This window comes from Neltuma alba, unplaced genomic scaffold, assembly GCF_004799145.2.
Source record: "Neltuma alba isolate B1F8T4 unplaced genomic scaffold, ASM479914v2 tig00013085_pilon, whole genome shotgun sequence".
Taxonomy (NCBI): domain Eukaryota; kingdom Viridiplantae; phylum Streptophyta; class Magnoliopsida; order Fabales; family Fabaceae; genus Neltuma; species Neltuma alba.
The window spans coordinates 8,990-32,579 of record NW_021637413.1 but is presented as its reverse complement, the minus strand read 5'-3'; the positions used below and the strand labels follow the sequence as shown (position 1 = coordinate 32,579).

The 23,590-nt window shown below is 38.9% G+C and overlaps 2 protein-coding genes and 1 pseudogene across 2 annotated transcripts; 1 reads left to right on the top strand and 2 right to left on the bottom strand.

Annotated features, from left to right (window-relative positions):
* Positions 1–245: 245 nt before the first annotated feature.
* LOC114734320 (glutamyl-tRNA reductase 1, chloroplastic) lies at positions 246–3,323 on the top strand. Its single transcript, XM_028921934.1, has 3 exons — positions 246–519; positions 1,687–1,928; positions 2,007–3,323. The coding sequence occupies exons 1-3, from the start codon at positions 264–266 to the stop codon at positions 3,135–3,137; spliced, it is 1,629 nt and encodes a 542-aa protein (XP_028777767.1). The 5' UTR covers positions 246–263; the 3' UTR covers positions 3,138–3,323.
* Positions 3,324–5,506: 2,183 nt separating this feature from the next.
* On the bottom strand, positions 5,507–8,281 carry LOC114734318 (E3 ubiquitin-protein ligase WAV3-like; annotated as a pseudogene).
* An 11,051-nt stretch (positions 8,282–19,332) lies between these two features.
* Positions 19,333–23,163, bottom strand: LOC114734319 (auxin-responsive protein IAA8). Its single transcript, XM_028921933.1, has 7 exons — positions 23,055–23,163; positions 21,697–22,137; positions 21,391–21,614; positions 21,004–21,230; positions 20,758–20,899; positions 20,091–20,152; positions 19,333–19,685 (listed from the first exon to the last, which is right to left on the bottom strand). Exons 2-7 carry the CDS (start codon positions 22,099–22,101, stop codon positions 19,648–19,650), a joined length of 1,098 nt encoding a protein of 365 aa, XP_028777766.1. The 5' UTR covers positions 22,102–22,137; positions 23,055–23,163; the 3' UTR covers positions 19,333–19,647.
* Positions 23,164–23,590: the final 427 nt, after the last annotated feature.

Genomic DNA, 23,590 nt, shown 5'->3' with positions numbered 1-23,590 from the left:
CGGCCCATAATGCGGCGTGTGGCATTTCCGTAAGACCCAAGTTCAAGGCACAATTTTACTTCGTTTTGGCACCAACCCCTCCACGCGTTTCTCGATCTACCCTTCCATTAGTGTAGCCTCACATCCGAACAGCTCCTTGGGAATTCGTTCAACACAACAACTACCAAACGATTCCTTGCTGAGACATTTTCGCCTCTTGCCTTCGTCTTTCAGTTTCCCATTATTCCTCTCTGCAATCTTGGTTAGGGTTTGACGCAGTCTCAATGGCTGTTTCAACCAGCTTCTCTGGTGCCAAATTGGAGGCCTTGTTGCTGAAATCTTCTTCCCCTGCGTCGAGGGCTTCCTCTGCTACCCGTTTTTCGGAATTTGGCAAACCCGGCTCAATTAAAAAGACCCTGATTCAGAGAGGAATAATTCGCTGCGACGCTGCTGTTCCTGAGGTGTTGATCAAGGCCGATGATCCGAGTAATGGCACCAGCGTCTCTGCTCTTGAGCAGCTCAAGACTTCTGCTGCTGACAGTAAGTCTTGTTCTTGATTTTCAGTTAATGTTACGATGACAAGGCCCATTGGATAGTTTCTTTTTTTTTTCTCCCTGAACTGATTAATTGTTTCCGCAACTCAGTTACTAGATTGCAATAGTTTGGTACTTTGAGATTTTTAATTTGAATCCAAATTGAGGTTTGATTCTTTCCAATCGTTTACATTACTAGTTCCCAGTTACAAAATGAAGAGTGTTATAAGATGAGAGCGAATGCTCTTATTTGTCTTCTGTAACGATTCTCGTTTATAATCTTAGTTGTTAGAGCCAAGAACAGCTCATCATGCACGGAGAAAGAATGAAAAATTTTAGGCTGGAAGTAGTGTACCGTTCGCCTTAAGGAAACGTTCACTTTGCTCTTGACAAACTGCATAAAAAGCTGGACTTACTTTTTTTTTTAATGTTAATTTGTGTTAGCAGTAATGTCAACCACGGGCATTGGTCTGGCTCTTCTGATTTGATTTCGGGCAGTTGACAATAGACATCGCTGAGAATATCTTTGCATTATGCCCTTTTAATCCACAAAATCTAAAATTGTATCACTAGTTGGAAGATTATGTTGTTTTGTAAATCATTACAATTGGATTGGGATTTATGGTTGTGTTTAAGGTTTGAAATTTTTAACTCAAACACAGTAGCTCCGCGATTCACCCGGAAATATATAAATGTCATCCATACAATTATACCATCGTAAAAGAGGAACAAATTCTTCTTGGGTCCTCGCTTGTACTTTCATTCTTGCTCAAAATCTTTACATCTTAAATTATGGAACTCCTCAAGAAGACCTTTTTTTTTTATATATTTTCTGACGGCTTTTTCACATTGTTTTTCAAATTTGTTGTGCAGTGTTGCTATTTATTACCCCCTTTTTATGACGTAAAAAGATCACAAAGTGAATATTCAATTATACAGGCTTTTCTTCATCATTATTGCCATACATCCATCGGTTTTTCTCTGAGAGGATTATGGCGAAATCCAAAGTCCTGTGACAAATTTTACTACAAACCATGATTACATAGAGTTTTTAAATGAAACCCACACATGAGAAACACGAGGCTATCATCCATCATCAAATAAACAGTTCTTTTCCCAGATAGTCACGAGAAGGCTACAGTGTTTAAATATTTTACACAATTAACCATATCAGGATATACAAAGGAAAGAAGCAGCATTGTGGTCATTGGGCTCAGTGTGCACAGTACACCTGTGGAAATGCGAGAAAAGCTTGCCATTCCAGAAGCAGAATGGCCTCAAGCCATTGGAGAGCTGTGTGGTCTGAATCATATTGAAGAAGCAGCTGTGCTGAGCACCTGCAACAGAATGGAGATATATGTCGTTGCTTTGTCCCAGCACCGTGGTGTCAAAGAGGTCACTGAATGGATGTCAAAGGTAAGTCCCGAGTTCGCATTTGGTAATATATTAATATCCAATTGCAATAATCATGTTGAATAATTCTGTTATTTGCAGAAAAGTGGGGTCCCTGTTTCTGAGCTTTGCCAGCATCGATTCTTGCTTTACAACAAAGATGCTACAGAGCATCTTTTTGAAGTATCTGCAGGCCTTGACTCTCTTGTATTGGGAGAAGGTCAAATCCTTGCGCAGGTCAAGCAGGTAGTTAAAGTTGGGCAGGGCATTAATGGCTTTGGGAGAAACATCAGTGGGCTGTTCAAACATGCAATTACTGTGGGGAAGAGGGTTAGAACTGAAACTAATATTGCTGCTGGTGCAGTTTCTGTAAGCTCAGCTGCTGTTGAGTTGGCCTTGATGAAACTACCAGAAGCCTCACATGATAAGGCCAGGATGTTGGTTATTGGAGCTGGCAAGATGGGAAAGCTTGTAATCAAACATTTGGTGGCGAAAGGTTGCACTAAGATGGTGGTTGTTAATAGAACTGAGGAGAGAGTTGCAGCGATCCGTGAAGAAATGAAGGGTGTTGAAATTGTATATCAACCCCTTTCAGAAATGCTCTCCTGTGCTGGTCAAGCAGATGTCGTTTTTACCAGCACTGCATCAGAAAGCCCCTTGTTCTTGAAAGATCATGTGCAGGACCTTCCTTCTGCAAGTCAAGATGTTGGGGGGCTTCGTCTTTTTGTTGATATCTCTGTTCCTCGCAATGTAGGTTCTTGTGTCTCAGATGTGGATTCTGTGCGAGTTTACAATGTTGATGACCTCAAAGAGGTTGTGGCTGCTAATAAAGAAGATCGGCTGAGAAAAGCAATGGAGGCTCAGGCAATCATTGTCGAGGAATCAAAACAATTCGAAGCTTGGAGGGACTCTCTGGAAACTGTTCCTACCATCAAGAAGTTGAGGGCTTATGCTGAAAGAATCAGGGCTGCTGAGCTTGAGAAATGCCTAAGTAAGATGGGAGATGATATCCCAAAGAAGACAAGGAGAGCTGTGGATGACCTTAGCCGGGGCATAGTGAATAAGCTGCTCCATGGTCCAATGCAACACCTGAGATGTGATGGGAGTGACAGTCGGACTCTTAGTGAGACCCTTGAGAACATGCATGCTTTGAATAGAATGTTCAGTCTTGAGACAGAAGTATCAATTTTGGAGCAGAAGATTCGAGCCAAGGTGGAACAAAGTCAGAAGTAATATCTGACTCCAATTATGCTGATCACACTTATTGATTTCCTCTATTCAAAAATGGGGGAACACTCTCGCCCTTTTAGGAATGAGAATCTTCAGTTGCATAGTTGAAACAGGAGAAGCCTCCCCGGGGAACCTAAACCCATATTTGCTCTCTAGTGTCTGCTTGGCGTAGCTTGTTTGGGGTTTTGGGTTTTTTCTCATTTGTGCAATGTTATTCCGTTGCCATTTTGATTGTACTATACCACATAAAGGAGTTGTGTTGGCGAGAGATGCTTCCCCTTGTATTGAGGGTCCTAATTGTAATTTAGCGAGGTCACATACTGAGATGAGACTGGTTTTTGAGCGTCTTTCTTGACGCTGGTTCTCCGCTCTGGTTGTTCAAATAAAGTTTTTATGCTTTCTCAAGATCGTGTAATTTAAACAATATTGCAGCTGACCATTCGATCAATATCAATACATGGATGTGGGCGGGTTTCCTGTATGTTTCGGATGAGTTTTGAGAAGGCTAATCATGTTCCACCTTTGACGGGGAATTAGGTGAATCTCACATTGTAGCCCGAATGATCAATGCATCAAATTGATCCCTGGAATCCGAAACTTGCAAAATCCCAGCAAATGGGATTGGCTATGCCATCTCTCTGGAGTCCGGACGCTTTCTGTGGTAGTTGGGGGGAAGGGTACCTCTGAACCAAAGCAAAGATCAGGGAAGAAGAATCTGTGTTTGTTCATTTCTTTTGGAGTGAGGGCGTGTGGTGGTGAAAGAATCCGTGGACATGAAGCGTGGATGCTTCAGGCACCCTACAATCGGAAACTCAGAGGGAATAATAACGTGGAGGACCATGGCACTGTCTAGAGATGAATGGTCCCTCAGCACCACGTCACATGAATTGAGCCACCAATCAAATCCATTTGTTTGTTTGATCTTTTCGTGGAATAACACTGATTGACAACACAGGCGATGTGCTGCATTTTCACACTACGGTCTCTTTCATTTTAATTCTTATGTTAACAACGAACAAGAATACAAAAGTTATAAACAACATCAAATACATATCATGTAAAACAAAATTTCATATTTATGCCTTCACTTTCTCTCCTTTTTTTCTTTTGCTACTTTCATTTCCAGCATCTAACCAAACAGAGCTTATAGAGGCTATTGGGAACACACGCCTAAAGACAAAGGACAGCGTAATTTAGGGGACAAGTGACACAGATGCTGGAATCCATCATCGGTTAGCAGTTACATTAATGATCACCAAACGATATAAATGGAGTATCGATGTTTAATGTTGACAATGAATTCGTATCGTATGTACAAATGCGTACCAAGAAATTAGCTGGAAATTGTTGTCAAAACTGGGGCAAGTAGCTGCAGCCGAAAGAGACAGTTCGAAGCAGTAACTCATTGAATTGTCAATTATAAGAAAGGAGCTTTCAGTGCCCTCCTATTGCACGTTGTTTGATGCAGCGTCCAAGCTTCAGAGGTAGCAAATGTCAATATTTAAATTGAAAGTTTTAAGAATTTCTTACGCTGCAAATTAAATGCCACATCTCGAACCAAGCTTGATTGTTCAGAAGAAGCTTAGATCAGGCATGTCGAGAATTACTACAAATTTTCCTGTGGTATTTGCCTGTTTCGCTCATTTAAAGCATCGCATCGGGTGGAGACCTTTTAACGCAGCACAGCATCTAGTTAAAAATTAAATTGTAAGTGACTTGGTAGTGTTTGTTCTTGTAGAGAAGACGCGGTGGTGGGATAAAGAAACACAAAGATGGGCCCCAAATCTGTTATTGTAGTCTGTGGTGAGTTGTAACAAGAGGGGACCACCTCCTTTATTTATTTTTTAAAAAAGGTTTCAGCGTTAATAACAACAAAGCGATCCAAGGCATCAAACTGCGAGATGGAATCTAATCATTTGTCCATTATTATTGCTGCAAGCCAGCCACCCGCCGTCTTAACTTCTTCCTCCCCATTATTTTCCATTTAAATAGGGGCAAGAATCTTCATTATTCGACCCACCCGTCTGGTTAATTAAAATTAGCAAAACAAATAAAAGCGTTGATATGTTATGCCAGGATATAATCCCAAGGAGGTTACCGTTTGAGAAGCGTACAGATAGTGTTTGGAATCAGGTGGTGAATTTTCATTTTCTCATCCTCTCAGTTCCCACACACACCAATGAAAATCCCAAAGCAATCATTTAATCCCACAAAAACCTCTCATCGCATCATATCTTCATCATTTACACAACACGCCCCCCCACCCATTCCTCCTCTCACACCCCATCACTAATGTTTCTATTTTTTTTTTTTCACTCTCTCTCTCTCTCTCTCTACTTCTGCAATTTTATACTTTATTTTCCAGATAATATTTTTTAAAAAGAAAGAGAAAAGAGAACTAAGCCTTTGTTTTGTGGGAAAAAAATTAAAACCTAGCGTTTTCGAAGCCGTGCAAGTCGCTGACTCTGTTCAATGACTTCTTCATGATGGCCACCTTAGCCAGCTTCTCAGCAGCTCTCCAAGCCGACGTCGGCGTGAGCGGCTCACCATTATCATCCACCAAGCTCGTCATCTCCCTCTCGCTCCCTCGCCTGCGTTCCTGCGTCATCATCTGCTGCTCCGTCGTGTTCTGAGTGCGCCAATGAAGCTCTGCCAGCTCAGCTTCCAACGCACGCACGTGCTCCTCAGCCGAGCTCGACTTGGCCTGCATCAAGAGCGCACGAGCCGAAGCCAGTAAATGATGAGCGCTGGTGAAGTCGTTGTAGTCCACGAGCCGGCGAGACTCGGCTATGGCTCGAGTGGATATGAAGAAATTCCTCAAGCGTTCGCTTCGCGTGCCCTGAGGTGGCGGAACCAGTAGGGCCTGTTCCCTACTCGATACGATCTCCTGAGAAGCGGGGTCCTTATACAAGCACCGTACCCTCATCACGTGGTGGGTCCCCAGTGCCGACGTTGGAACTCTCAGCTCCACCAGTAACTCCCTCTCCTCCTCCGCGTACAAGTCGCCGAGCCGTACGCTGCCTGAGCTCATTGCTGTTGTTCGACCGCCGCATAAATAGATGCCGCTGATTTCAGCCGCCGATGAGCCCGACTGGAAGCCGAGCTGAATTCTCAAGTCCTGTACAACAACACTCAACAGCCCACCGACGCACTTGGCCAAATGCATCCTCGGCCGGCTCGTGGCTGAAGCCACTCTTTTTTCCGAACCCGAAAGCATGAACCGGAATCTCAATGTGGGCGAATCGGGTCGAGGACGCGTGGTTCGAGGATTTCCGTTGGTTGTTGACGTTACTGCTGTGAACTCGTTCGTCCTGACCGTCCGATAGGAGCATCACGCTGGCAACCGGGTTTCTCTCCCTCCGGTCCTCCAGCACTTTTGCGGCTTTTCTCAGAGCATCGCCCACACAAGTGCCATGGCCAGGGACAAGCCGATCGATTATGCGCCGAGCCACGCGCTGTCCTTGAGCCGTCATTCTTCTCAAGGGTAAGAGCCGCTTGGAAGTGGCCGAGAAAGCCACTATGGAGAGCCTGTCGGCTGGACTGAGTGAGGAAATGACCAAACGCATCGCGCGCTTAAGCATGTGCAGCTTCGCGCCTGTCATGCTCGCACCAACGTCAAGAACCGTTACGAGATCTATGGGAGCTCGCTGCGACTGACCAAGACGCGGCGTCATACTGTTATTGCCACTGCGCGCTGCAGGAGGCGGCGGAGGAGCCTTCACTTTCAAAACCAAAGCGTAAGTCTCGTGGGTCCGGGAGACTGACACTACGGCACACTCGGGGATCAACTTCACCTGAACGTTCCTGGAATCTTTGTCGCTTATTTGCAAGTCATCAGAGTAAGATTTGATTGAGGATGAAGATTTTGCATTGGCAAAAAATCCCTGAAATTCTTCAACGTCGTCTTCGTCTTCTTCGGCGTTTTCGTCGGCTTCAGGTATTGGAATGATGCGACCACCGGATGTGGGAGACAGAAGCGGCTCGTCATCGTCGTAGGACCTGTAACAATCAAATTGCTTTGGGTGCTTCTGTGGTAATTGTTGGGGCGGTTCAACAAGCTGGGTTCTGAAAAACTGAGGATGAGTTTTCTTAGTCTTCTGGGTGGCATTTGGTTTTAGGACGTTCTTGTCAACCACGATGTCGTTCTTTTCGGCGGATTCTGTGGCGTGGTTCTTGTGTGCGGCTAGCAGAGGCACGTCTTTCCAGGTAGCGTTGCAGACGGGGCAGACGAGGCTTCCATGTTTGCGTACATAATCGGCGATACAGGGAAGTGAAAGGCATGAGTACATTCTGCAGTGTAAATGGCCGTTCCCTGACCGGTTTTTACGCTATTCAAGCAGATTCCACAACTACTCTGCAGGATAGGAAACCAGAAAAGACAAAACAAATCCATTAAGCCAATAGATCTCCCACCATTGATGCAATTGAAGAAAACCATAGCACTCAGAATCAGGAATAACTTACCCGGAATTTGAAGCTGTTCCTGAAGAGAGATAACTTCAAAGGAGAACGCGGCGATGCGGGATTTGAGGTTGAACTGGTTTTGGGGGACTTGGTTGCCCTGGGAGTATTTTTGCTTTGAAATCTGGGGCTGTCATTCACGTTTGCTGCTTCTGAAAGTGTCCGGCAACGCAAGCTCGGACTAGACACGGCTTGAGATTGCTGCTGCAAGCGCGGGGTGGAAGGATTGCCCCCGCCGGAGAGAAAACCCAATCGAACACAGCTTCTGGGGCTGGGGCTTGGACTCGTGCCCCTGTGCTGCTTATCGGATATGGCAGATTCCGGGTCACGAGTGCAAAAGGCTCTTCTCCATCCAGTTCCCATTTTCCCCCTCACAAACCAAAAACGATGAGAATTCTGCAGTACTCGCTCAGCTGAACCTTTTCCTTTAGCACGAAGTACCGAAACTTTATTCGCTTCTATCTCTATCTATGCCTTTTTATTCATGCTTACCAGAGGGGAAGAAGGAAAAGGAAGTTTTGTTTTGTTCTATTTTCGATCGATCTGAAGATGCCGCACGGGACAACAAAAGGGCAAGATCGAATTTAGTGATATAAGGCTTGGGATCAGACGAAGATAAAAGCCAAAGAGACAAGGCTAAAGCGATTCTACGATATCTAACTCCAGGCCTAAACACACAGGTTTTTGGTCTCACTTTTGCCTCCTCGCTTTCGCACTTAATGAAAAAGGCTGAGAAAATCTGAGCAAATAATGCCTAGAGAGGGAAAGAGAGAGAGAGAGAGAAGGAGAGATGCGTCCTCCCTCGCTAGAAAATTGAAATGCACAAAAATGAAGAAGGCCACGTTACCTCGCATCTTTATATGTAGGGCATCATTTTCCAATCGAGCAAAGATAATGCAATCCATCATATCCAAATCACGGATTAATTTCCATAATACTAATGATTTACCAAAAAAAGATAAAACGACTTTACCCACAGTACTGGCACGTGTTGGTTAGGTCGCCAAGTATCCTGTCAACGTCTCTCTCTCTCTCTCTCTCTCTCTTTCCAGAACCAATTCATTACAGTTAATCACCGACCTGTGAGGTTGCAAAAATAACTAAAACTGAAGTGATCGCGCCTACATGCCTCATGCTGCGGATTCCTCCACGAGGACACGTGCCCCTGCAGTTCTGTATTGCGATTCCCCAGCTCTGTGTAGGATTATCAATTCCTGTCCACGGTTAACTTCATCAGCCCCGGCTGAAAGCGCCCTCCATACTCCCTCGCTCGTCGAAATCCAGTGGTCGTTCATTAACTGCCGTTGGATTTGTCACGGGTCCTCCTGATCCTAACTACTTTCCACCGTCGGATCCCGTTGAGCGCGCCCCAGCCTGCTCCAAATTCCCACCCAATTATTACTACAATCAACCATTGACTGTGACAATGCATGCATGCAGAGCACTGCCCCCTCGTGGACTCTCGAGGTTTCGCCCCTCTATAAGTATTTTCACGCAACTGGTCTTGCTCCTCTGTCCATTCATGTTCCGCCTTATGAAGTATTGGTACTGGTAACTTGGAACTCCGTTTCAACTCCATTTCGGCTGTGTTTGGATTAGCCGTGAAGAAGTAATTTTTTTTACAATCTAACTTTTACAGACATTAGGTTAGATAAAAACAGCTTTTTTGAGTTTATTGTATAAGTCCGTTTCAGTGACAAAAGTCAAATTACAAAAATGTGATTCCAAACACATCCCAAATCAAAAAAGCTCCTTTTACCGATAGAGAAGTCAGTTTGAAGGTTCAGATGTGATTCCAAACACACCCTTCTTTGAATTATGCCAAATTCAAGACAATTGTGCAAAAATAAATTTATTATGTTTTATAAACATATAAACATGTACTAGTACAATAACAACTAGGACGTCCTAAAATGCATATACTGGGAGTAAAGTACTCATATAATAAGTTGAACAAAATAACCCATATAAAAGATGCATGAAATACTCTCTCCTTTTGATGTGAGGAAAAATATCGGGTACAAGGAGCATTAATTAGCGTAGGGGAGCAGAGAAGGTGTGCATAAAAATCAGAAACAAACAAAATTGGATCGCAGATGAGTCGTCCCGCAACATAGCCCAGCCCTTTCAGTGCGTGTCAGTGGTTCGGAGACCTACGTGCCCGGAGCCTCACCTACACCCGTTCCCATCCCTCTTTTTACATTTAGTCTTTTTTTTTTTGGGCTGGATATTCCGCTCTTTAAATTTGAACGACAGGGATCATTTCACGCTACTAATAGTAGTTGAAGCTGGACTTGGGAAGCCGAAGGGGGCCTGGTCAGTAACAAATGGGAAGGCACCAGATCGAAGCATTCCTTTGAAAGTGGGTTTCTTCTTCAAAACCGAGGAGGTGGGGGAGGGTGGTAGTACCTTCCCCAAAAGGACAGTGTGACCCCCAGCAGCTGATTTGACTGCAATGTCATCAATTAGTCAATTATTCCGACGACACCCTATTGAACGCCGTTTTGAGCTTCTGATTGCTGACGTTTCGGCCTCCTTGGAAAATGGAAAACCCGCATTTGTCAATTGTCAACTCGTCGCCCCGAATACATTAAACTATTAGTACTTATATACTTTAGACCTAATCTTTGAATTTATTCGCCTTTTCCTTCATGCTGTGATTATTTTAACCGAGTTAGGCAGCTCCCGGCCACTTTTGAAGATTGTTTTTCACTTTTTCAAGCCTTCTCGAACAACGTTTCCGTGGAGGGTGAGAATTTCACCCTCAGTCACATGATGGCATGGCGGGAGATGTTTTGCATTTTTTTTATGGGAAAATATTTGGATTAAAACTAAATCATAATTTAAAAAATAATTTTATAGTATACAAAATAAATATATAAAAAATTTGTTTTGGTTTGCAAAAAAATATTTTTAAAGTGTTCCAAACACCCTAAATAAAAAAACAAACCATCCGACGTGGTTGCGACTAGGGGGGAGGCACGGGTAATTATTTTGCTTGTTTTGTATATGCATCTCTGTCTGCCTTGGAATTTTATTGGGGACCGTGGGATAAATATTATTTTGAGAATCGCAGCGAGAATCATCCATGTACAGAAGTGGAAGCATTCCGTTGATGAAAAACCTTGACTAGGAAACAAGCGGAAATGGAGTGGCCGTTAGGTTCCAATCAAATAAAAGATGAATTAACCGAGTGGATGGTCGAGTCCGGTACGGTGTTCAATAATTGGACCGACCAGATCAAAATCTGACCCTAAAAGCTCAACTTCATAGATAAGAAATGAACAAAGGAAGTGCATGTTAGCAGATAACCAGTGGACCTGCATGCATATAAACACATACACACACACATATATTATTATTATTATTATTAAGAAGGTCAACAAATGACAATGAATGCGATTCCAACAGTTACCATATTGCAAGTACCCAGGCATTTTGTGAGTCTGCTCATATCTATATGCACCGGATTTGGCTTCCCCCGTCAATCACCATTTAATATTAATTAATTATTTTTAAATTTCGCAACAATCACGTGACAAATTGATCATTGATCAGCCTGCTATGACTTCAGCTCCCCACTAACTAAATGCTACTCCTGTCTTCTGTCCTTATTGTAAATTATTTTGTAGGGAACATTTTTTTATCCTGAATATAAATCTCTTACAGGATATTTAGGATGATTTTTTGATTTTACCTCATTTAAATATAGTTGGAAATAAAACAAGGAGGCAGGGATATGACAGTCATCAATGGAGAGGTAAAAGAAATTTAATAAGAATATATTTAAAAATTTTATCAATTTAACATACTCCTTTGGTCCTATTTATAAGGCACTTCCAACATGTTTCACACAGACTAAGGAAAACCTTAAACTGCATTAACTCTCCATTAAAATATAGTAACTTTCTAACTTTACCCCTATTTAATATATACTCCTTTCAAAAAAGATAACTACTTACACTATAATAAATGAAGGACAAAATAGTACATTCACACTGAAAAGTTAATGAAATGACTTATAAATAGGACAAAAAAAAACCTTCTCTCTCTGCCCTATAAATAGGACCAGAGAAGTATTTCTTTACGTGAGAATAAGTGAGTTATAAATCTAGCTAGATTGGTATAACCACAATCACATCTCCCGGATGCGTATAAACCGGCAGTTCAGACTCTGGCTTTGAGCAGGGGGGAATCAGGATCCACGTGTATCGAGTGCAACGCAGTCGTTTTGGAGCGTGCGTCATAGCATCCCATGTTTCATCCCCATATGGGATGGGCCATGCTCGAATACTGTGTCATCCATCGCTTCCATGTGCCGCTGTTCAATTAAAATACAGCCCTCCTTTATATTTTATATCACTGTATGTATGTATTTATATGTACACACACATACACCGGCGCTGATCGTTTTAAGAATTAGGGAGAGGCAAAAGGATTCTTCTCTTTGTCTTTTGAGAAATTTCATTACACGCACCCTCCATTTCTTTCTAGTCACTCTTTTCTTTCTCGAGATCCAAACTTAAAAGCTTCCTTCAAGGCTCATGCAATGCTTTTCCCGTTGAATTTATCTATCTGCCTCTCTCTCTCTCCCCCCCCCCTCCATGTATATATCCATTATTGATTAAGCCAATTACGTGTACTAATATTGATTTAGTTTTTAAAAAATCCCTCTATATTTTGTGTATTACTGCCTAACTAAAATTAAAAGAATTCATCTGTATCTCTGGTGTTGCGCTGCCAGGTTCAAGTGATCTGTGTGTGTTAAGGATATCGATAGATTAAACGATCATTAATGGGCGTTATAGGTAACTCAAGTCATAAAATGTGGATTAGGCATGGAGTAAAATTGTTAATTATATATGAGCAGTATCCTTGGTTGATTTTCAACCTTAATTATCAACTCATAATGGTCAGAGACAATATAATCAAGTGAGACGTGGGTTTATACAAATGCATTCCCTTTTGTCACCAGGCCCCAACCGATATAATGTAGTCATGTACATTTTATATATATATATAGAGAGAGAGAGAGAGAGAGAGAGAGAGTAGGAAGGGGGTTGATTTGCTTGAATATAATAATGCACAATCATTGAATATTTTAAAGATGATGGGTATTAAATTAACAAAAAAGAAATATTATAAACGAAGGCTAACATGACCAAACACCATGCACCTTTTTGACTAATATGTAAAGGAGACTCATAGTTTATTGATAATTACAAGGAAATGGGGAGGCATCCAAAACGGCAGTTACATTTGTTCAATAAATTTGGTATTGGAAGCCCAAATCAGAGAAAGAAGAGACGGGGGCAGCACCGTAATTAAAGAGGTTAAGATTCTGTGCCAATCATTGACATGTGACGCCATGCTCAAGATTAGCATGCTAAACCCTATTTTAATCATGTTTTACGACCACTAAACTTTGTACTCTCATCGATCCTGCTGACACGTGTCGAAATGAAACATAACCGTAGATCTGAGATCAAGGAATTCACTTTGTTTATTTAACTGGTCAATTAAACTTTTAATGGCCCTATGGATGTCCTGCATATAGTTTTTTTTTTAATTTTCAATTTGATCAATGCACTGTACCAGTCGACGGAGTAGTTTTGTTCATTCACTGTACACATACCTTCCTGTTTAAAATTATAAGTACGCTTCATACCAAATATATATATATATAAGTAAGCTAATTAACTAACTTCACGGGGTTCAAGAAGGAAAATTAAAGGTAGATTAAGTAATTAATTTTCTTAAGAGATTGCAATACTTTTCAATATTAACCATAATTCTCATAATGCGAGATTCATTCTCTCGCATTCAGCTGCTTAAAGGAGGAAAAAATAAATAGCATCAAAACACTTTATAAAAAAATTAATTCGTTTGATAAAGACACGGCTTATATTCTAAAATCGTTTGGATTTGAATTTTATTCTGATGTAAAAAATCTATTAACGAATTATTTGTGAATATTTTTAATTAAAATCACTATTTGAGCAGTCACTCGTTGTGAGGCGCGTGTGTTGACTTCGATAAGCTCATGAAACAACTTATCCAATCCAATCTTTATCATGCCAGAAACGATAATATGTAATTAAATATAAGAAATAGGTCGAGAGTTACATTGGAAATTTGAGCATATTATTTACATCTAAGATTCTTTAATTTGCAATTATTTAAATTGATATTCACAAATCATTTTTCAAGAAAATTTGGTAGAGACTAGAGACGTAACTGTTATCATCCTAGTAATATTTTATTCACATACTTAATTTTAGAGAAGAATCATGTTTTTTTTAAATTTAAAAATCTTAAGGTTTTTAATTGGCGGTATTTATCTAAGATCAAGGAAAGACATGGAAGGGCTGCCATAGAATGCGTAGGGCTGGGCATGCACGTGATTTGACAAGCCCATATGGAAGAGATCGCACATACAGTGCATGAGAATCCTTTTTTTTTTTTGACCAGCGCATGAGAATCTTTAATACTACTGCCTTCTATTCTTATTATACATATATATATATATATATATAGAGAGAGAGAGAGAGAGAGAGAGAGAGACCAGACACTTTCTTAAATCTTTCTTTCTCACACCATGATCCGTGTTTCCTTTTGACAGCCCGCCATCTTCATGATATGTTGAAAACGAAACTAATTAGAGATGCTAACTGGATTTAATTATTAAAGTAACAAAAGTTGTATTTCAATACAAATACAACAAACATACATCTTATTATAGGTATTTCGTCCGGTTGATATGAATTTTACTAGTAACACAACAATATTGAGTCTTTTGAGAATTTACCAACGTTAATGCATTTTTTACAATTCAAAAAGCTATAACTTACTCTCATATTAATGAGGTAGATAATTAATTTAGAGATATTAAAAAAATTATTTAAAATAGTTATTTGTAACAAAAGTATGATAACTTTCTTAAATCATCATATTTAATTATCTATATTGAAATTATTTATTGGCGGGAACCCTTCACAATCAATAGAAATATTTTTTAAAAAAAATTATAATTTTAAGGGACAAAATAATTCAAAATCTTATGTTTAGCATCAAATTTAACCTCTCAAATGACTTTTATATTAAGCAACGAGAGTAGGTTGTAGCAAGCTTTTGTGCGGGCATGCAATACAATGTCCTTAACATTATTATTATTATTATTTTAACATATTCGATTGAATGTCCTTTCATTCGAGATATACAGTATTTAAAAAGAATTGATTTGTGATCTCGCAGTACACTTCCAAACAAGAAAACTTAAAATGAAAAAAAAGGTTGTGCAATTCGTGATAGATCCATTATTTGTAGAGACATTTAATTCAATTGGAAAACAATATCTATCTACTGATGTTATTAAAAGTTTACGTGTTAAGGGTTTTTAATAGGGAGACTTCGGTTCAAGGTTGATGAGATTTGATGTTGCAAGTGCCATTATTGGTTACATGCCATGACCTTGTTAATTATTTATGTCTCTCTTTTTTTAATTCTTTTAATTCTGGCCAACTAATCACTAAGCACATATATCGTTGAATTTTGTACAAATATTATAACAACAATAATTACGATAACACAAAGTAGTAATAACTCCACATCTTAGTCATGTGCAATGCAATATGTTAATTTATACAAGTCAATATGCGTGTATGGTCCAAATAATTTCTGATGGTATATGCAATTACACACAGCATCGGATGATGTGTTCCATCAAATTTAACTTTTTTTTGTCATCAATATGAGTAATTTCATTAAATTTATTAAATAAATATATAATCTTCCGGTCCTAAATATAAGACCATTTTATAGAGAACTTATATTACAAAATGGGTCTTATATTTAAGATCAGAGAAGTATATTAGAAGTGACCAAGTGAGTAATTAAAAAAAAAAATGTGACTATGTAAATTCAGCAAAAACTTATGCTCTTCAGATCCTAAATAGAAGGTCTATTTTGTAGTGTAATTGGCGTTACCACCATCACCGATCATAATTGCATTTAAGTGAAGTGATATGCCCAACTGATTAATTTAGTTTTTTTCTTTTAATTGATCATATGACTGAACTGGTTGCATGAGATTTAAGCTCTAATTGCAATAAAAATATTGATATGTGGACTCAAAGTCACTATATCGTTATCGCATACCTAAACAGTAATGACCTGGGGTCAGTGGCATCTAAATTCAAAGAATTTGCTAAAGTTGCTGACTTTTAATCAAATCTCATTTTAAATACTAAAAATCTAAACTTTAATTCTTGAAATTGACTTGGCCTTCTTCTCATCGAACTGTTAAAAAGGCAAAGGTAGGCGTTTGCGCACTGAGCATATATTTGTAACGTTCTTTTTGTTTTTAGCACAGACACCATTAGGTTGATATGTACGTTACGTTAATTGAGATTAACCTGCTCCAAATTAAAGCTTGACTTTAGAAACCCAACACAATAATTGACTTCATAAGCTTTCTTAGTCGCTCACAGGTTTCATTTCAAGTTGGGTAAGTTATGCATAATCTGAAGGGCCAAGAAAAGACAGGAAGAGGAAGAAGAGGATCCCATTGCTTCCCAGAAGGTGAAACTTCTCCATATATAATGGCTTGGACGACATGAGTAAATACAGTGAGAAAGCTTAAAATATTAGGGACTGGAGATCTCAATTGCCGTAAGCAATGACTTATAAAAGTCAACTTGATAATGGTGGTAGCAATTAAATGAGGGAATTTGATTAATATTATTATTAAATACCCACTAGCGCGTCCACGCACATTTAGATGATATGCAATTAACCACTTAATTAACGGAAACAAGCAAAGCAAGGGAATTAAAGCCCGCCCAAAACAGAGGAGGGTTGATTATTAAGGCCCCTTGTCTTGCCTCTTCTCATTACTACTAAATATTCTTTCTCCTAAATTTTTAATTTTCAGTTTCGTAAGAGCTTTCTTGTAAAATTCTTATTTCCCTCTGCTCATGAACCTGCATATCATTATTTTGCGCCCAATTTCTTCAATCCACTACAAATTTATTTTATTTTATTATATTTTCTGAGATATTCCCAGACCCCCCAATCTCATCACCATGTGTGTGGCCTTTACATTAATTATATGATTGATATGGTCAACCGCCAATCTAGCTCTATAATACTCCTCCGGTTCTAATTATAAGACCCAATTGACTTATTTGAGGAGATTAAGGAAGTAAGTTAAGTTGGTTATTTATAATAAATAAGTGTTGTCATTCCTAAAACATCATTGCTAATTAAGTATATTAGCTAAAACTATCATTATTAGAAGGATTATCTTGGAAAAAAATGCATAAATATAAGAGATAAAATGAATTGGGGCCTTATAATTAGGACCAAATAAAAAATCAAATGGGGTCTTATAATAACGACCGGAGGAGTACATAATATAATTGACAAACCTTTCTAGATGGGTTCCTGGACGATTTTCTGGGGATAACATTGTTCTCTCTCCCTGTTTTTACAACTATATTTTAAGTTGTAAAGAAACATCAACCCGCTCTGATCGAATTTGATTAATAAGGCGATGGGGAACTCAGTTATTTAATGTGCATTTAGTTTATACGAAGTTTTTTTAAATATAATTAAAAATGCGGGAAGATGTATAATGAGGGTGGCATGTATTAGCAAGTTGACTTATGGGAAGAAAAAATATTTGGCAATCCACATGGGAATGAACAATATGCATATTAATATAGCAGAACTTGATTCGTTCTGACATTTTAAACAAATGCATAATATTATGGATCAAGTGCTTATCTTGACTCTCTTTAATTTAGTCGTTATATAATTGTTTGGGCATTGGGTATTTCATCATTTTGCATGCAGTCTTTTTAAAATAAATAAATCAAACAGGCTGCCCCACTAATCTTTGAGGGGAGAAGTTTCAACAGTAAACTTTTAGAGTGTTATAATGAATAGAAGTTCATATATACTACCTCCGGTTCTAATTATAAGAGCCAATTGACTGATTTGAAGAGATTAATGAAGTAAGTTGAGTTAGTTATTTGTCCTAAGTAAGTGTTGTCTTTTCTAAAATATCCTTGCTAATCAAGTGTATTGACTAAAACTATCATTATTAGAAGGGCTACTCTGAAAAAATGTATAAATATGAGAGATAAATGGATTAGAGTCTTATATTTAGAACCAAAATAAGAGTCAAACAGGGTCTTATATTAAGGACCGGAGGTAATATATATATACTACTTCTGGTCCTTAATATAAGACTGTTTAACTAATTTGATTAGACTAAGAAAGTTAGGTAAGTTAGTTAATTATAAGAAAAGTGACACATTTTTCTAAAACACCATAATCATTTTTCTTAATACTCCCTCTCCCTCTTCTACTTGATTATGGTTGAAGGAGTATCTATAGGGTAATTTAAAGAAAATTGATAAATATGAGAAATGGGTCTTGTATTTAAGACGAAAACTAACTCAACAATTGAGTCTTATATTAAGGACCGAAGAAGTATATATATATATAGAGAGAGAGTTATCTACGTCATTCTTAATATTTGAAAACATATGCGTCGATCCCCTAGTTTAGAGCAGGATCAAGTTGAGACATCGGGATAATGAGTGGTGGTGTTCTGATATCGGAACTAGGACCTGTCTGGGCTACCCAACGGATACGATAAGCCCATTCAACTTGTGAGCTGTGGAAAGAAAGTAGAAACATTAGAATGGTTCCAAAATTTTTATAAATTAAAGTATCAAATTGAAGAAAAATAAAAGTGGAATACAAGAATAAACAAGGACACGGAGTTGAAAGAAAACGATTGATGGATAAACAACTTGGTGTTATCTTTTAATTGCATCTAAAATCATAATCTTATTTATGATTTAGAGTGCTGAAAGCACTAAAAAAATAATATCAAGATACTAGATGCATCATAAATAAAATTAAGATAATAGATGCTACCGTATTTATGGACAAAGTGAAATTAGTAAATTTAAGGAGCCAGATTGAAATTTAAGAAAATGTTAATAAAGATTCGGTGAAGCTTTGTGTATGAAATAAATTCAGTTTGGGAGCGGTTCAGATTTTACTTTGGTCATCTTGAGAGAGATCAATATTGACGGTTAGAAAATGATACGCTGTCGTCTTAAAAAAAAAAAAAAAAAGGACCAGAAGACGAGAGCCAAGCCAAGTGCATACTCGCGCGCTTTAATTCCACACAATTCTTGCTCCGAACTGTTGAAATTAAGGATTATAACGTCACAAATGGCAAGTTTCATCAGATCTCACATGATTCACATTCAATACCCAGTCTCAACGTAGAAACTGGGCATTCCAAGAATTCGGATTCCTCCACGGTGGACTTCAGAATCATCCATATCTCGACATTGTTTAATGAAACGGAATTTGCAAATCACATGCGTGGCTTGGGAAACCCCCGACAAAAATATCTAAAATCGTGACAATATCTCAAATTTTATGGCCTTACTCAAAAGCATCACCAAACACAACGTTTTTTATATTGTGAAAAAAAAAATTAACACCGTAAAAAAAAAAAAAAGGAACAGTAAAGCTCAGGCTTCGGAATTTCTACCCTTTGGTTGTGTCAGTTCTTAGATTCAAAACGCTACCAAACATGTGACATTGATAGGTAATAAAAATGTTATAATAAATAATCGTGAAACGGTAAAACAGTTAAATGACAGACACACATAACTGGGTGAATTTTCATCACACAAAACATACAAGACGTGTCGAAGCAACAATGCAATTTACATACTAGAGATTCCTGCATCTCACATCAGGAACTTAGGCACGTAGGATATAACAACATAAGCACTCCCATAATAAATGTCTTGCGGGGGGTTTCATAACGTGTCGGACAGTCTTGAATCAAAAAGTTACTGAACATAAATGGCATGACAATAGGAAACACACAAACAGTAAATAGGAATAAGTAAGGCAGCTTGATGCAAATCCGATTCATGTCCTTGTTCGCTTTACCGCCTAGTTTGAAGCTTTCAATCAGAAAGACAGTTGGATAGAACGTGATGAGTGAGGCTGCCTAGCTCCTACTCTTGCTTTTTTCCACAGCCCTTGGAGCTGCAAGCGGCTCAAATATAACGAATTCGAATCAAATGTGGTGATTTTGAAAGGGGCGGAAAAAACTGGTGGTGTTCAATGTAGCTCATATCGTGGCAGAAAACAAACTGAAGCATATGGACACAGTTGATTTTTCAATGCAGGATTTAGAAATTATATCCTTTAGTGACAGGTGACCCTTGGACGGCCTTACAAGTCTGCCACACACTGGAGTAACTTTCTTTTTACTTTGATCTATGACGGAAAGGTTTTCTTTCAACTCCTTTTTGAATGTTTAATTATTTAACTGTGCAAATTGGTTACATGCAAGATCCTTTCGACTCTTCTGATATAATTCACTAGCACCTTATTCAGACTCAGATAGGTCCAGCTTAAATCATAGATGGATGTGAACGAAATACTAACCAAGACCAATGGCATCGGAACTTTTCATGATCCTCAGCCTCCTGCATGTATCAATGAACATCCTGCAAATTGTTGAAATATGAGATTCATAATTGATAACAAGTATTACAATAACGCTAATGTGGTGCAACTCTGTTTTGACTTTCTCTTACAAAAGATAATTTGTGGCAAGCAAAAACATCAGCCATCGCACGCTATTAAATTTGCTAATCCTCAAAAGGGGAACCCATTTCCCTCAGATCAACAGGTCATTAGTTACACATTAAATTCTTCAGCCATCAGGCATAACATCCACAGACAACAATGTTATGGAACAATAGCTTGATATAAAAGGCTAGAGCTCGTGAGATTACTTTGCTTTGATCAGCGCATGCATGATATGCATGATACTTTGAATTCATCTCTACTTTAGATGAGCATTATAAGTTGCAAGTATGGCATAATACCAACTTTTCACTCCAAATGTCAGCTTAGAATCACGAGAATCTATAGATGGAACCAGCCTTAAGAACACTAAAATTTCACCACATAATAATATGAAAAGATCGACAATGTTACACCCAACATGCTTTTATTTTACAAACTTCTTATGTCTAAAAAGGTTTGTTCTTTCTATAAAGAAATACCAGCTAAAAGAAAACAAATGCATTGACATGTCGGAACTTACTCCCACGGAACATCACCCACAAGCATCCAGTCCCCCTCTTTGTCCTCATAGGTTAGAACATATTCAGACCCATGAAGCAGATCCTTCAGCTTGCTTTCATTTAAAATCTCCCTGCCTAGAGTTCCATGAGAGCCATATTGACCTGAAAACACAATGAAAATACGCAGTAACTGGATCCATGCAAACAGATCAAGAATTTTTCTTTAAGTGCTAGATGAGGTCATGTATAATTAATTAATTTCTTACCTATGGTAAAACAGCTGAACATCTTCTCCAGTGCAGATGAAAGTTCTGGATATGCGGAGTAGTTCTTCAAATCTACCTTCCTTAAATATGGAGCACCATCCATACTGACTTTGATGAACAGCGCACCAGATCCTGCTTTTCCATCTCCTTCTTCAGTATTCTTTGAAGTAGTAGCCAGTGAATTCTTCCTGAATGATCTTATAGGAGGCCAACCCACAACTTGGGCCCTGTGCCACAACACACAAGGATGATTAGAGATCACTTCCATAGCTTAGCCCCGGAGAGGGATCCATGATGACAGATACATGATACAGCACGAGCTACAAAGACTGTTAGTATTGGTGCCTCATGGCCCAAAATTAATTTTTGTTCCTACTTTCTGCTTACTTGGTAGCTGGTGCATTGCTATTGTTATTGGCAGAACCTTCGAGGTTTGCTCTAGTTTCCTTGACAGAATGAGGCCTCTCAAGTTTTGCCTTTGTTGGTGTTACTTCTTTGGCTTTGGCTTGAGCCCCGAGATTCTCAAGCACACCACTAGTTTTCAATCCCATGTTATGAGAAGGCCTGGGGGACAGTACATTATTGGCCTCTGAATCAGCAAGAAATTTTGCCTGCATATAGATTCACCGGGGGCTTTTAGTGCGAGGCCCAGCATTTAACAAACACGCATCCTTAAATTAAACCAGTATTTACCTCTGAGAAACCATTCATGGCATCTGAGAACCCTCTCTTGCTGCCCAAAACAGCAGTCTTTGTTGAAGAGTGGTGATCATCAGTCAATGGGCGCAATGGAAACAAGGGTTTCTCATTCAGCTGAGCTGAGCTTCTCAAGCAGAGATCTGAGTCCCGGTCAGGAGACTGAGATCCTGGAAGGCCAAGCCTCAGCTCTGTGGCTTTTAGGTTTAGGTTACTTTTAGTCTCATCTGAGAAGGACAGGACTGAGCTGTCCACAGAAGAAGAATCAGATAATCCCATATAGTTGCGTTCTTTTAACTCTGTGGCATTGAGGAGTCCATTTTCAGCCGCAGTTGAGGAAACCAGCAAAGTAGCATTGGTTTTACCTTCTTCCTCGCCTATGCCGAGCAGCGGCGCAGACATCACAATTCAAGCGGTAGTCACCCAATTTTGTATGGCCTACCAAACACCACAACATTTGGCATTGTTCAGAAAAAGCAACGAATGTTTCAGTAATTTAATGGTATCCCGCAACCAGAAACTTCCAAGTTTAAAGAAAAGAATACATGGAACAAAAAGAATTAAAATAACAGCCGGCTGCTCCTCAATTTTTCTTATAATCAGTCTCAGTAGCTTGATTCTCAAAATTTCCATGACCTATAGAAGCACCACCTTTGTGCGCAAAATATTTTCTTTTGGAAACAAGCAACAGTCACCGATATAAAATCCCATATGAATACCCAGAGTATACATGTTAGGTTTTTTTTTTTTTTTTTTGGTAGAGTGAATTTATCAGGAGTTACAGGAAAACAACTAAAGGAGAATGACCCGTAGGATAAGTTCCATTAAAGATAAAGAGAGGAAATTATGATTTATGATCCCACTCTTTGTTAAATCGTCCTGGAGCAGCAAAAGACCTTACAGGTAGAAGATTCGCACATATGCTGACAACGGAGTTAAATAGTAGAAACTAGCAAACCCAGAATGATAGTAAGAGATACAGAAATCCAGTGAAGAAGAAGCACCAACCCCTCCAGGCAACCACTATTCTTAGTTTGGTCGATCAGAAAACAAAAAGCTAAGATGAAGAGCAATACCCCTCATCCCAAAAAGAAAGAAAAGGGACCAAATCTCCAAAAAGAATTTTGCAGATAATGAAAAACTTAGTTTGGAATGTTAATCATTTGTTGAGAGTAAAATATGAGGAAATGAAAAATGAAATCACACCAAGTGGCCTGGAAAGCAAAGCAGGAGCGAGGAACAGTAAGGTTTGCAGGAAATAGCAAGAAAATCGGCGGGCAATTGCTTGGTTTGACCAGGAAAAGAAAACAAAACTTGGAAGCAAGACTTGTAAATGAAAGATTGCAACGCTTTACCTGTACAATTAGCAGATCAGAAAGATGAAGAAGAAACGGAAGAAGAGATGAGCGATTGAGTGAGCATACACAGAGAGTAGCTGTGAGAGAGAGAGAGAGAGAAGACGGAGCTAAGGACCCTCCATTTGTCACAACGTAACAAAAGCTTATTTGCTGTCCGATGTGAAGCTCAATGCATTAAAATAAGGGCTTTAATAAAAAAGAAAAAGTGTCTTGAAAAAAATACACCTCCCCTTATATTGCTCTCCTTTTTAATTTTCAATTGCGGCATTTCCTGTGAATTTGTACCAAGTTAGAAATGAACCATTTTGTTCCTTTTATTTGTTTATTTTTTTCGTACTCTGTTAAATAGGAAATATTTTCTAGCATATTATATAAATTTTGAGAAATAAGTAATCCTACTCATAATTTATGAATAATATGATTAGTACTCATAAATTAGTACATTATTATGAGCATATAGTGAGATTTATAGTAAATCAATCCTAAATTAAGAGTACCGTGATCCATTTATCTGAGGGTGACAACGGAAAGGC

What these genes read in the sequence shown, in the direction of transcription:
- LOC114734320 (XM_028921934.1), top strand. Translation starts at nt 264, where the DNA reads ATGGCTGTTTCAACCAGCTTCTCTGGTGCCAAATTGGAGGCCTTGTTG. An exon ending in CAAGACTTCTGCTGCTGACA is followed by an intron (nt 520 to 1,686) that starts GTAAGTCTTGTT and finishes TAACCATATCAG; the next exon opens with GATATACAAAGGAAAGAAGC. An exon ending in TCACTGAATGGATGTCAAAG is followed by an intron (nt 1,929 to 2,006) that starts GTAAGTCCCGAG and finishes TGTTATTTGCAG; the next exon opens with AAAAGTGGGGTCCCTGTTTC.
- LOC114734319 (XM_028921933.1), bottom strand. Translation starts at nt 22,101, where the DNA reads ATGTCTGCGCCGCTGCTCGGCATAGGCGAGGAAGAAGGTAAAACCAAT. An exon ending in CCATGAATGGTTTCTCAGAG is followed by an intron (nt 21,615 to 21,696) that starts GTAAATACTGGT and finishes ATCTATATGCAG; the next exon opens with GCAAAATTTCTTGCTGATTC. An exon ending in TTCCGATGCCATTGGTCTTG is followed by an intron (nt 19,686 to 20,090) that starts GTTAGTATTTCG and finishes AGCCGCTTGCAG; the next exon opens with CTCCAAGGGCTGTGGAAAAA.